Below are 18,029 nucleotides of genomic sequence, written 5' to 3' on the forward strand. Positions count from 1 at the left end.
ACAGCGAGCCCAAGGTTTTGCCTCTTCTGTAAATGAATTGACACTGAGACCCCAATATCAATCTTAGCTGATCATTGGCTAATAGAATGTTCCAATGTTTATTAATAATGCTCCGAATTGCATTATGGTTTCTACCATAAGTAGTAACAAATCTTATGGAAGATGCACTTGAGTCCCTGGGTTGTGTCTGATATTGCAGTAATGTATCCCTGTTCATACTAGTTGACCAATCCCAAGCCTTAACCAAGTCCAGTTGTTTATAACCTCTGTTGACAAATCTCTGGAACAAATCCAGACTAGCTTTCTCATATTCCATATTGATGGAATTGATGCGTTTCATCCGCATAAACTGGGACTTAGGAATGTTGCGGATAGTGTGGCGTGGATGCATGCTAGAAGCATGCAATAAAGTGTTATATTGGGGATATTTACGGAAAGTCCTGGTGTTTAAAGTATGATCCATGTTTCTGCTAACCGTAACATCAAGAAAATTGATGGATTGTAGATCATATGTCACCGTAAATTCAATTCCCCAAATATTACCATTGAGATAATCCAAAAATTCTTGTAAATATGTGGCATCCGCACGCCACACCATCCAGCAATCATCAAGATATCTCCGCCAGATATCAATTTCCACCAAATAAATAATATGTGAAGGTTCATAAATCATACATTCTTCGAAAAAGGCCATAACAAATCGGCATATATTGGAGCAAAGGAGGCTCCCATAGCTGTTCCTTGAAGCTGCCAATAGCATTCCCCATGAAAATAGAAATTTTTGTTTAGTACATGTTCGGTCATACATATCAATAATGTATTAAATCCAGGAGAACACAAGGCAGATCGGTCTAGCCAGTATTGTAATGCCTGCAGTCCAGCCCAATGGGGAATGCTTGTGTATAATGCCTTAACATCCAAAGAGCACATAAGCCAAGTGGGTTCCAACTGAGCTTCCTGTATAATGTGTAAAAATTGTGTGGTATCTTGTAATCTGGCCCTGACTAAATTCAAAAGAGGTTTGAGATACTGTGTCAAAAACACTGATAATGGTTCAGTCAAGGAACCAATACCTGAGACAATGGGTCTACCCGGTGGCTTTGAAAGTGATTTATGAATCTTGGGGAGGAGATACAAAATTTGTTTTTGTGGATCATGAACAGTGAGATGCATGACACTAGTCTTGCTAATGATGCCTTCTTCCTCAGCTAAATGTAAAAAGGAATCAATTTCCTTTTTGAAAACTGGAGTAGGGTCCATATCCATATGCATATAGCATTTGGTGTCTGAAAGTTGAGATCTACCCTCACCAAGATAATAATGTCTAGAACTACCACTGCTCCACCCTTATCAGCTGGTAAAATTGCAATGTTGTGATTATGATGTAATAGTTGTAAAGCTGATATTTCCTGGGGTGATAGATTATGACTGAGAACAGAGTATTCCTTGTGTTCAAAGTGCAAGTCCCTAAGTACTGATTGCATAAAGATAGAGACATATTTATTCATGGGCGGCTGAAAATCAGATTTGAGAAATCTGAATTCTGTAGATCTTTGAGACTCCCTGTCATGGAAAAATAATTTTAAGTTTAAATTACGACAAAAACTGGTAATGTCATTGACAGTGTGATACTCATCAGAAAAAAACCCTGGTACATATCCAAGTCCTTTATTCAATAGTTGTTCCTGCTCATCAGACAAAATCACATCAGACAAATTTAAAACATTGTGGTATTCAGTACTAGTTACGTTATGAATTTCTCTATTATACCATGATCCCCCCAAAACGTGCACGCTGATTGGCCAGCGTGCCCGTTGTAAATCGAGTTATACTAATGGAAAAAGGTCCGTCGCCGGACTTTTTCCATTAGTATAACTTCGTTAACACTGTCTCGCTATGTTAAATGGGTTTAACATGGCGAGACACTTTAAAATAAGCAACGGAGATCTCCGTTGCTTATTTTAGCTGTCTCATATGTTAAACCCATTTAACATAGCGAGCATGTTAAAAACAACGGAGAAAGCAAGATCTCCGTTGCTTTTTAATGTCTCGCTATGTTAAATGAGTTTAACATAGCGAGACAGTTAAAATAAGCAATGGAGATGTCCGTTGCTTATTTTAAAACTGTCTCGCTATGTTAAACTCATTTAACATAGCGAGACTAAAAAGCAACGGAGATCTTGCTTTCTCGTTTTGCCCACAACTCTGATGTACTGCGCGCGCGGTACATCAGAACTACCGGATGCCAGACATCTGCGGAAGGGCAGTAAACAGGCATTATACTATGCCATTATTTAAGAAAAGTAACAGTTTCTTTTCTTAAATAATGTCATGGTATAATAGCAATAACCACTTCTGGGTGTGGGTAATGCTAAATTTACCACGGTTGGCTGTTTGGTCCCCGGGCTTGGCCCTCGGGACCAAACCACGCCAACCGTGGGTAAATTTAGCATTACCCACACCCAGGCGTGGGTTATTGCTATATTAGTCCCTCTAGGGAGTTGTGTTTTGTGTTTGTGTTTGCGTCCACCTCGACGCCTAACACCATATCTAAAGGGACAGACATATTGGTTCTTTTATGAATGGGGGATTCTCTGTGTCCGGTACTATTATAATCAGTAAGGGAGGAATCTTCCCCTGAAGTGCTAGTATTTGGTCTATCTCTAGTTGTTAGAATCGACCTTGGTCGTTTTTTAGTCCTGACCGTTGTGGTCCCTTGATCAGCATCCACAAATCTAACATTCCTTTGTACCTCAAATGGGCGTCCTCTTTGATAGTCTAAGCTATCTCTGTTAAATTTTCTTATTTTCCTTTGTTTGGTTATTGTCTCATGATTTGTCAAATCCTTTGATAATTTATTAATAAATTGCTGGAATGTAGGAATTGACTCAAATTTCTTACATTCCTCACACATAATTTTGACCTCACTAATATTGATATCTACCATTCTGCCATAATATTGGGCAAGTATATTGACAAATAACTGGATGCCTGTTGCAGGGCTTCCTTCCATTCCTGATTAAGTCTATCCTCTGGTCTTCCAACCAATGGTTGTAACCGGACCCTAAGTTCTCTGGGGGCAATGTTCTTACTTAAATAAGCAAGGAACAATTTAAGGTGCCAAATATTGGATCTTAAGCTTTTTAATCCCTTGGTTAGGTCCATTTATATTCAATTTTACTGATATAAGTATTTGCAGTTTATATAACCAATTGGTTATATTTGTTTGTGAACCCATAGACACACTGATTCATTTTGTGTTATGTTTTTTTTAAAAGTTTTTTCTTTTTCTATTGTGGGAACAAACCATGAATAATTATGCAGGGTTTTTCACTCTCATTGGTTAGGCACTCATAAATATTCATTGAGTACTATCTAATGTTTTTGCTGTGTATCACTGATGAAGGCATATATTATTTTGCCGAAACCAGTCTGATTATTAAAGATATGTATAATCAGTGAACAATTGAGTAACTGTATCTTTTTACTGTTACACGTATCTGCTGGCCAACAGTGTTTTTTGGTTTGCTCCGGACGTGCAGTACCTACGTGCATAGAACAGTGTTTTGAAGACTGTACTGATACACCATTAGAAAAGGATTTGCATGTTTTGAGGATATGCATCAGGACAAAATCTCTGAAAAAGTGTCTGAAAATGATGAATTAATGGCAATGTATGATGAAGTTATTTAAATGTTCACAAATCATCTTTAGGAAGATAAGATTAAAAGGAAGATCTGGAATTGGGTTAAGGGAACATAAGCAATTTATTAAGGGACACATACTTTATTAGAGGACTTACTACACATCACAGACAATGAAGGTGGTTAGAAAAGGAAAATATTGTTAAAATTTAAACCGCTAAGCACAACATTTGACAACATCTTCAGTGTTGGCAAAAAACAAAACTTTTTTGCAGGCATTTTTTAGCACTTTTACATCTGGGAAGCTCAGGAGTTATGTAAGTTTTGAAAAGCAATGTATATCCAACAAAGTGGAAACCTACAAGTACAAACAATGAAAACAGCAAAGGGGATTCACTGTTCTTTATGCAGAGGCAAACACTAGGACTTCTCAGATTGAAAGTTTGCAGCAAAAGTATTACAACGAAAAAGAACGGGCAACATCAGTTTACAGAAAATGCCCATTTATTAAGTGAAGAATTAGCAAATACAAAACATGTTCAGGAACTCAGACAGTGCAGAAAAACTATTCTAAGAAGAGGAGGGACCAAATGTCCAGTGATACTGCTATACAGAGATACAGAGTAGACAGGCTCCTAGTCACTTTAGTCATTTTTAATACAAATCAAAACTTCAAAGCAGATGCACTACTTGTTTGACAGATAGTAATGTCACTGATGTCACATACAGGAAAAATGAAATAAAAGTTTGAGAAAAAGAAAGTTTGACAAAGTTGTGGAAAATGCATGCAGTTAACACAGTGAATGGCATTAAGGCATTGATAAACTCGAAAGGCCTCAATATGAAAAAGCAAGAATGAAGCGTTTAAAAAGTTACTGCGTAAAATGCTGCCAGCATTTTTTGAAAAAGGGAGTGAGAAAGTGAGTGCTACGCTTGACGGCTACATTGACGCAGTGAAGTGAAGAGATGCAACAATTATGGAAGCTTTAAACTCTCATGGCTATACAAAGGAAGAGCTGCAAAAAGAAAATAAAGGCTTTTAAGAGCAGTATGTCTCTATTTGTTGAGATGGAGGCACTTAAAGAAACCGGTAAATCTTGAAAAATGTAGCTCAAAGAAAACTAGGATTACTGATACTTCGCAGAAGGAGAGAGAGGCCTTAAGGCTTCTGAACAAGACAACACAAGCTGGTCAGCTGTACTTTTAAGTGAAATAAAAGTAGAAAAAAAAACACATTGAATGTTTGTACTTTGGTCACATGCCACTAAGAAGTTCAAGCACACAGTGGTTTATCTTGAGATACTTAAGGTTAAAACACAAAGACGGAACCACGACCAACCTGGAAACGAACCTTTTATTCACAAAATTGGAGCGCTTTTCAGCTCACTGTAGTTAGCCTTCTTCAGAATGAATTAACAAACTACACATACTTTATATAGTAAAAAAGGCGCAAAATTACAGTAATTAAATGTCACATTAAACAATTAAATATAAAATTAAAACAATTTAGCATTTTAAAGTGCAAGTGCATACTTTTCTCAGCTAGACTCAAAACACCTATCTCTGCATAACTGAAGGTAATTCAATGCACTAAAATAACTAAGATTAACGTAAAACATAAGCATAACATACATCCAGTGTACATCTTCATGTAACATTAAATATAATAAAAGTAAACAGAAATCAAAACTTAAACAGTATATATAATATATGGGAAACATATTAAAAAACACATGTTACATGTATTGAAAACCTATCTCGCCAAACTTTTTAATTTCAAAATAACACCAATTGAACCAATTGAAAAAGGCATCATTTGACCTGCATCTAATTTAACCTGCCATTTTAGTTCTAGTTCCAATAGCTTAAAGGAGTGTGGACCCCCCCCCCCTTGGATTACATTCAATGTTATCGATCACTATAAATTTAAATGAGTGGTCGGTATAAAGATTAATATGTTTCGCTAATGCGTTGTCGGCCTTCTTGTGACTGATGGCATACATATGTTCGTAAATTCTATCTCTGAGCCTCCGCTCAGTTTTTCCTACGTAGAAGGCAAGACAACAAGTGCATTTAGCCAAATAAACAATATCTTTATAATTACAGTTGTACTTGTTACGTAGTTTATATTTAATTTCATCTACCATGAAGAAGTTGTTGACGTTTATGTGTCTACACATATTACATGCCTCACACTTGGACATCCCAGTCATCTTTTTCACAGAAGAAGCCTGAAACTTTAACATGTCTTTTAAATTACGGCCACGTTTGAAAATAACACTAGGTGTATGCCCAATTTTGTCTAATAAATTCAAGTTGTTTCTAAACACATTCCAGTTCTTTTTTAAGATGTTGATACACAAAGGACTAACTTTAACATAAGTTGTAGAAATATTATTATTAAACCTATTAAGGTTGGTGTTAATAATGTGTTGTGAAACATTAATATCTTCACCTCTCAAGTTGGTATTGTTCAAATTATCGGTCCTAGGGCATTTATTAGCCAATAAAGGTTCAAAAATGTTAATTTCTCTCTTTGATTTAACCTCGGCTATCATTTCTTCCAAGAGCTCCACCGGATACTCTCTTTTAATGAATGCCTCTTAAGAATAGACATTCTTCCTCAAATTCAGAGTCGAGAGTAACTATTCGGGCTGCTCTTACTAATTGCCCTTTTATGACCGCCTTCTTTTGATAAAAAGGATGACAACTTGAGAAGTGAAGAAAAGTGTTTGAGTAAGTAACTTTGCAATAAATTCTAGTTGAATAACCATTCATTTCAACATTTTTTGATAAAAGTATATCTAAATATGAAATTGAATGGTTATCAAATGTGTGAGTGAATTTCAAAAATTCAGTAGAAGCGTTAAAGGAATCGACCAAGAGTGAGGCTGTATCGTCATTACCCTTCATTAAAATGAAGATGTCGTCAAGATATCCAGTATAAAAAACTACTGTATCCAAGTACAACTTAGATTTAAAAACAAAATCAGATTCCCAAAACGCCATCACTAAATTTGCCACACTTGCCCTGAGACCCATAATATACCTACTTTCTGAACAAAAAATGATGTATCAAATATAAAAAAATTATATGAAAGAACTAAATCTAAAAGTTCAGAAATAAGGGAAATATCTGATTTTAAAGCATTATGCTTATGCATCATAAATGCTACCCATTCAGTAGCTATAGTGTGTGGTATACAGGTGTACAAATCTTTAACATCAATAGTTAAAAAATTATAGTTCACATCAAATTCAAAGGTGTTAATCTGTTTCAAAAAAGACCAAGAGTCTTTACAGATTTGTTTCTCACCTGCCACTATCTTTTGCAAAAAAGAATCAATACCTTTAGCACAAGAGTATAACGGGTGAACCCCTTCCATCTACCAATGGTCTCATAGGGGGATTTAATAAGTCTTTGTGAATTTTAGGAATCCCGAAGAAACTCGGGTAGCTTGGGAAAGAAGTGGTCAAATAATTCAGGACATTCTGGTCGATACGTCCTTCAATAAACAAATCATTAATACAAGTTTTCACTAAATTGTAAGCTTTGTTTACTTCGGACCTAGAACTCAACAAGTAAATTATTAAATTTGTCCATTCACAGAAGATTCGACTATGTAAGCCAGATAAAGGTGGCGGTATGGTAGTATTTGACATCGATGACTATAATTCTGGAATGAGAGCATTGTTAAATAATGAATCTTACTTGTTGAGTTCTAGGTCCGAAGTAAACAAAGCTTACAATTTAGTGAAAACTTGTATTAATGATTTGTTTATTGAAGGACGTATCGACCAGAATGCCCTGAATTATTTGACCACTTCTTTCCCAAGCTACCCGAGTTTCTTCGGGATTCCTAAAATTCACAAAGACTTATTAAATCCCCCTATGAGACCATTGGTAGATGGAAGGGGTTCACCGTTACACGCTTGTGCTAAAGTTATTGATTCTTTTTTGCAAAAGATAGTGGCAGGTGAGAAACAAATCTGTAAAGACTCAGTCTTTTTTGAAACAGATTAACACCTTTGAATTTGATGTGAACTATAATTTTTTAACTATTGATGTTAAAGATTTGTACACCTGTATACCACACACTATAGCTACTGAAAGGGTAGCATTTATGATGCATAAGCATAATGCTTTAAAATCAGATATTTCCCTTATTTCTGAACTTTTAGATTTAGTTCTTTCATATAATTTTTTTATATTTGATACATCATTTTTTGTTCAGAAAGTAGGTATTTCTATGGGTTCCCCTTGTGGGGCAAGTGTGGCAAATTTAGTGATGGCGTTTTGGGAATCTGATTTTGTTTTTAAATCTAAGTTGTACTTGGATACAGTAGTTTTTTTTATACTATATATCACGACGACATCTTCATTTTAATGAAGGGTAATGATGATGCAGCCTCACTCTTGCTCGATTCCTTTAACGCTTCTACTGAATTTTTGAAATTCACTCACACATTTGATAACCATTCAATTTCATATTTAGATATACTTTTATCAAAAAATGTTGAAATGAATGGTTATTCAGCTAGAATTTATCGCAAAGTTACTTACTCAAACACTTTTCTTCACTTCTCAAGTTGTCATCCTTTTTATCAAAAGAAGGCGGTCATAAAAGGGCAATTAGTAAGAGCAGCCCAAATAGTTACTCTCGACTGTGAATTTGAGAAAGAATGTCTATTCTTAAAAGAGGCATTCATTAAAAGAGAGTATCCGGTGGAGCTCTTGGAAGAAATGATAGCCGAGGTTAAATCAAAGAGAGAAATTAACATTTTTGAACCTTTATTGGCTAATAAATGCCCTAGGACCGATAATGTGAACAATACCAACTTGAGAGGTGAAGATATTAATGTTTCACAACACATTATTAACACCAACCTTAATAGGTTTAATAATAATTTTTCTACAACTTATGTTAAAGTTAGTCCTTTGTGTATCAACATCTTAAAAAAGAACTGGAATGTGTTTAGAAACAACTTGAATTTACTAGAAAAAATTGGGCATACACCTAGTGTTATTTTCAAATGTGGCCGTAATTTAAAAGACATGTTAAAGTTCCAGGCTGCTTCTGTGAAAAAGATGACTGGGATGTCCAAGTGTGAGGCATGTAACATGTGTAGACACATAAACGTCAATAACTTCTTCATGATAGATAAAATTAAATATAAATTACGTAACAAGTACAACTGTAACTCTAAAGATATTGTTTATTTAGCTAAATGCACTTGTCCTGCCTTCTATGTAGGAAAAACTGAGCAGAGGCTCAGAGATAGAATTTACGAACATATATATGCCATCAATCACAAGAAGGCCGACAACGCATTAGCGAAACATATTAATCTTTATACCGACCACTCATTTAAATTTATAGTGATCGATAACATTGAATGTAATCCTAGGGGAGGTCCACACTCCTTTAAGCTATTGGAACTAGAACTAAAATGGCAGGTTAAATTAGATGCAGGTAGGTTCCCTGGGCTAAATGATGCCCTTTCAATTTGTGTTATTTTGAAATTAAAAAGTTTGGCGAGATAGGTTTTCAATACATTTAACATGTGTTTTTTAATATGTTTCCCATATATTATATACACTGTTTTTTAAGTTTTGATTTCTGTTTACTTTTATTATATTTAATGTTACATGAAGATGTACACTGAATGTATGTTATGCTTATGTTTTACGTTAATCTTAGTTATTTTAGTGCATTGAATTACCTTCAGTTATGCAGAGATAGGTGTTTTGAGTCTAGCTGAGAAAAGTATGCACTTGCACTTTAAAATGCTAAATTGTTTTAATTTTATATTTAATTGTTTAATGAGACAATTACTGAAATTTTGCGCCTTTTTTACTATATAAAGTAGGTGTAGTTTGTTGTTTAATTCATTCTAAAGAAGGCTAACTACAGTGAGCCGAAAAGCGCTTCAATTTTGTGAATAAAAGGTTTGTTTCCAGGTTGGTCGTGGTTCCGTTTTTGTGTTTTACAAGTTTGTTTTCGTGGAGTCTTTTTTCGAATACTTAAGGTTAAAGATTGGATCTAGCATCTGCTCTGGTGGCCACATAAAAATACAGCTGGAGATAAATGTATTTTCTTTAAGGGCACTATAGTGTACACAGACACCGTTAAAGACCACAATTCCTATCCTTTGTGAAAGAGTGTAGACCGAAACATTTTGTATATTTTAGCCAGTTTTCAGGGTGTACTGTGGATTCGCAGGAAGTATTAACAGCTATTGAAGAATATAAAGTATCGGGCAGTAATGAGAATGGGGCAAAGACTCAAACACCCAAGAATGACAGAGGTGTAGTAGCTACTATAGAAATGGGGACAATGTCTGTATTACGTTGGGAACACTTCAGAGACTGGAGAGTCAAGAAGAGTTCATCTTCAAAGCATGCATGGCACGGAGGCATACAGCACAGAGTAGCATGGTAAAACAGAATGGATAGTGGACCGAGTTTGTTTTTTTGGGGGGTACCCTTGCTTCATCCTACAGCATGCTCTCCCAGTGGCCACATCCATCACCTGGTTTTCCAGCCTTCTCCACACTCCCAGAATTTTTATTGCATTGGCTGGGTCAAGCACAGAACCTAAGGACATCTGGATATCGGGGGGGGGTCCTACCATTTCTTTAATGTCATATCCCATTTTACCCCTCCCCTGCAATCTTCCTGATTTCATCTAGGAGGGCAAGGGTGCAATGGGAATGTTCTAACATATCGCCCCACCTCTGTGGCAGCTTAATCAATATCCCTACCCTATCCCTGTTAGGACTACTTCTTCATACATCCCTGTTCTTCACTAGGGATCATGTGGGGAAACCCTCAAGATGGAGCATGATGGGAATCTTTCTCTCTCCCTTGCAACTTTGCCAGCTGCCAGAGTTGCTAACCGAACCCAGTTTGTCTAGGCCATAGCCAGGGCTTTTTAGCTCTATGCTACTGGAGCAGATAGGTGAACCAAGTTGAATGATGTTGGACAGTTAATGTGGATGGACTGCCTATTTCAAGTTATGGACTACTGGAGGCCATATATATTTTAAAGGCAATTTAAATGCTACTAATACACATTTTTCAATGCTATGGTTTGAGCCAAAGGAGAGGAACAGTGTGAGCTCCCACCCTTCTTCAAATACTTATGAAAATTAAGGCACCAATAATTTTAAATACAATTAGTTCAACACAACATAGGCATTATTTCATATAGACTAAACAATTCTGACAGAAAGATGGAGGGGTAGTTTCTCACCAGTCTATGGAAACTGTTAAAAGGTGTCAAGTTTTATTCTGCTGCTGTGGAATAATGCGCTTCAGAGCGACACTCTTATAACCTCATAAGAAAGACTTTTAAAAGGTCTGCCATGTTAGAAAAATCACTGATATAAATAAAATGTATACTGTACAGCAATTTAAAATTATACATTTGGATACGACAAGTTTGGGTTACTTTGCTTGACAACTATGTTTAACTGTGATAAGGTGATGGGAACATATATAAACGCAAGTATTTCAAATAAAGGAAGAGAGTAACTGGGAGGACTTATGACAAACACCTAGCAAACAAGGAAGCTTTACCTTTTCTTACTTGAATTATTAATGGGTAACTTTACAGATAAAGGCTTCTCTGATGAGCTGGGTGAGTTAAATGTACCTATGTTAAAGATCTGTTTTCATTCTGATGGGTAGAATGCAAACCTCAAGTTAGTTTTTTTTTTTTTCCTTTTTGACAAGTCGCTTACTGGTTTGTTTCAGAATTACATTTCTTGCGTCCATGTGAAAAGGAAACAGCAAACTAGGTCTTAAATTTAAATTATGGATAAAGCATTCATGTGCAGATTTCACTTTCTGCCTAAATTTATTATTGATTGCATCTGAAAATTGAAAGAGACTTTTACAAAGGGAACAAAACTTTTGTAACGTATTATTCGTGGCTTAGTCAGTCCAACAGAGAGAAAGCTTAGTCAGTCCAACAGAGAGAAATATGGCATTCTGTTATCTGTAGAAACTTGCACGCTGGATGGTACCAATGCAGAAGACCCACTTTGATGATGACCCACTGAAGAGAGGCCTGTGAGGGCAGCATCTATCATTCATGGTCCATACAGAAGAGGGTGATTGTTACTGGTTTCTATGAAATGCCGTACTACTTGAAGCACAGGGCTGTTACATTGTAAGCAAGGGCTACACTTATGCAAACTATATACATTGTACATCTATCCAGGGCATAATAAAAAGGAAGTTAAAGACATTGTGAGGGAAATTAATATCATGTAATAAGTATGTCAACAGTTAGAGGTAGACCTTGGCCCCATCCAGTTCTATGCAGGAGATGATGTAGATACTCAAGTCAAGGTGATGAAATTCACCGCTATCTAAACACTAAATCTAGTAAAATTAAGACTGAAAACTGATAACATATATATCTACAAAATATGTTTATTCAAGACAGTTAACTGATAAGAGATACATATCAAGCAGAAAAGGACAATTGTCAAAATTATCTGTTTTTAAACTACCTTATGGCTGCTATTATGTTGCAGTTCTTGCTTTGTGCAATTATAACAAATACTGCTGTATGCCACTGTTATTCTTTGCATTTGACTATTCTGTAGAAAAAGGATAAATGTGGAGTATAGCCCTTAGTTTTCCAATACAGTTCACAGCCAGAATGCCTTCTGTATGGACTCTACTCATCTTCCCTGTATCCTTTTGAGCTTTCACCGCACATCTCAAAACAAGCTGTTTAATGAACTGACAGTCTTATAAACTATCCACAGATGCATGCACAGTACGCAAGTGTGAGTGAGCAAGAGTGAATGTGCTCCAAGATAGACTGGCATCTTGTCTAGAAGGGATTCTCTACCACAAGCCTGCTGCTTGCCAGGACAGGCTGTGGCTCCCCCAAGATCCTGAAGAGGATGAAATTGTATTAGAGAAAGAATTAATGAAAACATCTGGGATTTTAATTCTACAAATAGCACTATGCAACGCACAATTTGATAAACTAAATGCAATATAATTTTATCTTACCTACTGAGATCATCAGCTTATAATTGTCTGTCATCACATTCCTGTACAATTCTTTTTCTGATTTCTGCAGTATCTGCCATTCTTCTTTAGAGAAGATGACAGAGACATCTTCAAAGGTAAGCATTTCCTGAAAGTACATATAATATAAATTAAGACATGAGGGAATGGATAGAGGTATTACAAAGCTATAAGCGAATAATTAGATCTTGCAGTAATGTTACAATTCTACATATTTAAAAATTTACACCAAATGTTGAGTACTAAATTAGAACAAACATATACATTTTATCACAAATGCAGAGGTTGTCTAATTATTAGGTCTAGTAACAATGTAACCTAGTATAGAGGAAATAAAGTTTTCCTGCCATTAGAGGGAAGAGCACACCTTTCTTAAAGGAGGAGGGGGGAGAGAAAAAAAAAAAAAGGAAAATGGGTCCATACTCGGTCTCATCCTTTTTAGCATTTTTGCCAATGACCTTAGCACCACCACCCACCTTGCCACCACAATCCAGTATGCAGACGACACTGCTATTATCTGTGCAGAATCAACCCTACAGCAACTTCATAACATAACTCAAAAGCCCTTTACTGATATCGAAATATCAAACTCAAAGCTCATACTTAACCCCAACAAGACTAAACTTAGGATATTCCAACTTACCAATCCCTCAGAACTTCCTCCCACCTTCTATATTATAAGCTACGGGCAATACAAAAATCAGTCCTGAATCCCAACTGCTACGAGTTATAATTGACAACAGGCTGAGATCTGATGTACATATATATCTCTTGAAAATAAAAATGTTCATAAAAAAGTGTGAAGCCTAAACAGAAATAGGACAGACACTTCTAGAGAAGCTACTGCAAGGACCCATCTACTATCAACTTCTCCTTTATGCCTCACCAAACTTCACAAACTTAAAAAAAAAAAAAAAAAAAGTCCGACATCGAAATAATAGAATCATGCTATAACAAAACAGCTCAATTTGCTACGATTTCCACATAGAACCCCCAATTGCCTTAATCTTAGAAAACTTCTGGTTAAAACTACCTCGGCTCCTAACTTACAACCAGCTCACTGTGGCCCACAAACTGTTCTACCAGCCTCAAAAAAAAAAAAAAAAATCCTGCACTCTTGGATATACTTCAGCCATATTCTAACCAACATTCACTGCGTTCTGCAAATAAAGCACTATTACAAGATATAAAAATGACAAATACTGCTGGAGACTCTCTGTACTCTTTCCATGTAACTAAAGCCTGGAATTTACTACCTCACACCATTAGAGCCACTATTAACCCAACACATTTCAAAAAAAAAAATTTTAGACAGATCGCTCTGCTCCTGCAACACTCCAGGTTAACCATGACTTCTCACTTCCCTCCCCTAGACTTTAGGGCTTCATCTATGGAAGTATCTACTGCTAAAACGTAATACGATTTCTCTGATCCTCATACTAGCCATCTGTACATAACACTCCTAATCCTATTCTCTTCTCACTATCTGAAAACACACATTGCAGTAAAATCAATGGTATTGCTTCACTCTTAACTGCATCTGTCCTAACTTGATTACCACTATACTATTCTCCCACTAACATGTTATTACAAATCTATCTTTCCATACACATATATAAAAGCAAATCACTTTGACTTCACTTCCAGTCATCGTATTATACCCTAAAACTGACAAGAAAACTATACTTGGCATCTTTATAATTTTTTCTCATCTTGTTAAAGAACTTATGAATCCATGTAATTTTTACTATGTAGAACTTTATGTGATGTGACTTAATTTCATGCATCATCATATAATTTTTGTCAACATTTATCGTGTGTATTTTTTACTAGGAGGAGCTTTTCTCCTTGGACCTCCGTTGAAAATGGGCAATGCCCAGTCGGACCTTCCCATTAAACAAATGTAAAATAAATAAAAATGGTTACTAGAACTAGACTTGACGTACAGTATTCGGTTCCAATGTCTCTAGCTGAAGTTATTACCAGGAAGATGAAAAATAAAGAGAGTAACCAACAAGATTAAGGAACATTGAGTCAGAACAGAACATGAATGACATGCAAAACAATTTTCTGAAAAACAAAGTTAAAAACCATACAAGTCAGACCTTCAAATCCTAAAAAGAAAAAAAAATAACTTGTTAGCATATTTGAACATTTTTAGATTAGATGGTAGCAGGGGTAAAAGGTTACAAGGTGAAACGTACAGGATGCCTTCTCCCTCCCTCCATCCTAAGTAGGGCCATTTTCATAGTAACTCGGGGGGGTCACACTTCGATATCTCCTCACTGGGTGCCCAAACCACCTAGAGATGTAACAGCTCTACTCGTATATCCTCCCAAGCTGGTAGATTCCTCACTCGGTCAAAGACAGTCACCCAGCAACTCTGTGAAGGAATCGCATTTCTGCTGATTACACAGTCTCATCCTTGTCACTATGCAAGGTTTTTAACAGGTGAGGATATGTCACAAGACAGACTGGTAAAAATACAGCATTATGCTACGAAATGTCGCTCTTCTCACTGCCACAGTCCAGTACAACACATGAAGTACTATGGCAACTGGACACATCCAGTGGTCAACATCCTTATGCTGCAAGCCCTCACTTGTGAAGAAGATCCCAAGATAGGCAAACTCATCCACTTGAGGTAGACAGACATTTCCCTCTTGTCAAGAGAAAGCAATGCACTCTTTCCGGAGACAGAAGTGTGACTTAACTTGTAGGTGCCAATTTTCATCCAACCTTCATGCTCAGCAGTGAACTGTTCATGTCCACAATGGAGATCACACCCACTGGAGGCCAAGAGGACAACTTCAGTTTCAAGCAGCAATGATAAAACTCTCTCTCATTCCCATGACTGGACTACACTACAAACCTCAGTAACGCCTTGACATTCCTTCTATGAAAATATTGCGAGCAGAATGGAACAACAAAGCAAATCCTTGACGGACTTCTGTGTCTATCTTGAATATACTCCGCTACAAATGTGGACATAAAGCTGGTTCAGCAAGTACAGGGAGTAAAAAGCATGTGGCTGTGGTACAGTTGTGGGACCTCACACAAGATAATCTGAGGTACACACTCATAAGTTTTCTCCAGGTCCACAAAACAGATATAAGTGATACTGATAAACTCTTACAACCCCTCCAACATCTGTAAAATGGCAGAAAGCTAATCCATTATTCCACAGCTAGGACACAATCTGCACTCTAGCCCCTGAAATGGAGCTTCACCAATCAAATGAAGTCTCCTTTGCAGCTCCCTGACAAAAACTCTCAGTGAGAATAAGGAGTATAACCAGTCAATAAATGAAATACCCTATATTCAATAAATAGGAACCACCATCCAACTTTAGGTGTTCAGAGATCTATCCCCATCTTCAACATAAAAATAAAAAGACATTAGCCATAACACCCAAACAATATTCAGTATCTTTAGCACTTCTGACAAGATTTCAGTCATTCTTACAGCCTTATTAGCCAAGAACTGTTAAACTGCTCCATTGACTTCAACTAAAGAAGTGGTCCCTATCCCATGAGTTGCTTCTGGCACTACCTCCTCAAATAACAGTATGTCTATTGGGTTTATTCCACCTTCTGACAAATTCTCTGTTGGCAACAGTACTTCTTAGATGATTCTTGCTTAGAAGATTCTTGCTTAGAAGTTTGAGCAATGTTTCACTCAAAGTAATTACTGAAAGATTTGCCACAATTTCACTGAGGCCTTTTGAAAGTCATTCCTCCTGGCTGGACCAAACTACTCCCACACAATGTTGTTTTGACCATTAAACTTTTTGCAAAAATGATTCTGAAACTCTTGTTTAATTCCAGTGAGTAGTGATCCCCTTTTTAAAGAAACCCAGTTAATTTGTTCCAACCATTCATCCTCTTTTGGAAGCTTTCTCCAGGCCTGAGAGAAGAGCCTTACAGAGTATAGAGATGGAAATAAATATTCTTGAAATAATTTCAAGAATTTAATAGAAAGATGAATATCGCGCACTTCAAGATTTACAGAAAACAAACATTTCCATCAGACCGGCTGACACAGGAGGAGACACTGTCATTTTGAAGCTGCTTATAACAATAAAATGCTCTGACTGCTACTGATCAGACTACTTACAAAGAACAATCAAGAAAGGACACTGATAAAACTATCCTATAAATTGTTGAATGGCTTTATGTCCAGTAGTATAACACCAGACCTTTATGATGATTTTTTCACAGCTGAGCATCCAGTTATACCAACCATACAAGACTTACCTAAAATACATAAACATCCTATGGAACCTGCGTTGAGACCTACAGTCTCTAGAAATGGTTGGCTTATATAACCTCTTTCGATTTATGTAGAACAATAGTTAAAACCTATTGTTAGATTTGTCTTCTACAGTTTTACATGACACCAAAGTTTTTTGACCTCTCTCTATGATTGTCTGTCTGATAGATATTCCTCATGTTGGCTGCTGTTTGAATCATTGGATGTTAGTTCACTTTTTACTACCATTCCTAATGACATAGGTCTTGAATTTCTGAGGAATTAGCTGAGAAAGTAGTTATTCATCCAAAACTATTTTTATTAGTCTCAGCGTTGATATTAGAGAACAACATTTTTGTGTTTAAAGATCACTACTATATGCAAACATCTCCTATGCAAATCTGGTGATTGCACACTGGGAGGAAGAATACATCACTTTATTAGATATAAGTGATTTGTAGATGATGTATGCATCATCTGGGCAAGTGGTCCAGATGAACTGAATGACTTTCTACGTTATTTGCATTCTACCACGTTTTTACATTTTCGATGGAGTCCTCACGTGACAGGGTTACTTTTTTAGATGTCAAGTTAGTACACAGGAAAGATAGATCAGTTACTAGTCAATTATATAGGAAACCCTGCATGAAAACACATTGGTGGAGAGAACTAGCATGCACCCCAGCTACACCTTTAAGGACACTGTGAAAAGGTCAAACCACACGCTTGTCTTATTTAACTAGCAAGGGCAATATGTTTATGTTAGCATCCTTTAAGAAGAAACTAACAGCAAGGAATTATAAGAGGAGTGATTTGGGAGGTTCTGACCTTCGAGGGAGTAGACAAAAACAACAAAGGACGTCCCTGTTTCTCAAGTGAGAATAGTAGTATGCATACATCTCCTCTACCCACTCTGGTGAAAATACATTCAGTCACCTCAGGGTATGTTTATCTTCCTCATCAGATCTGGCCAATGATTGTAATATTACAAAGAATAACTGGCACATTTTAACAGCGGATGACAGGATACGAAATTTAGTAGGACATACTCCATCTTTTAGTTTTAAGAATAAGAAAAC

The 18,029-nt window shown here is 36.4% G+C and overlaps 1 protein-coding gene across 1 annotated transcript in view; it reads right to left on the reverse strand.

The window, feature by feature from the left end:
* Positions 1 to 18,029, reverse strand: part of LOC122797772 (zinc finger imprinted 2-like) — a 354,512-nt gene that overhangs the window by 304,891 nt on the left and 31,592 nt on the right. Inside the window, exon 3 of the mRNA XM_044066294.1 lies at positions 12,682 to 12,808. Coding sequence (XP_043922229.1) covers positions 12,682 to 12,808 — 127 coding nt within the window. The remainder of the gene's footprint in view (positions 1 to 12,681; positions 12,809 to 18,029) is intronic.

This window comes from Protopterus annectens, chromosome 3.part1 (assembly GCF_019279795.1).
Source record: "Protopterus annectens isolate FY-2018-M chromosome 3.part1, PAN1.0, whole genome shotgun sequence".
NCBI classification, from domain to species: Eukaryota; Metazoa; Chordata; order Ceratodontiformes; family Protopteridae; genus Protopterus; species Protopterus annectens.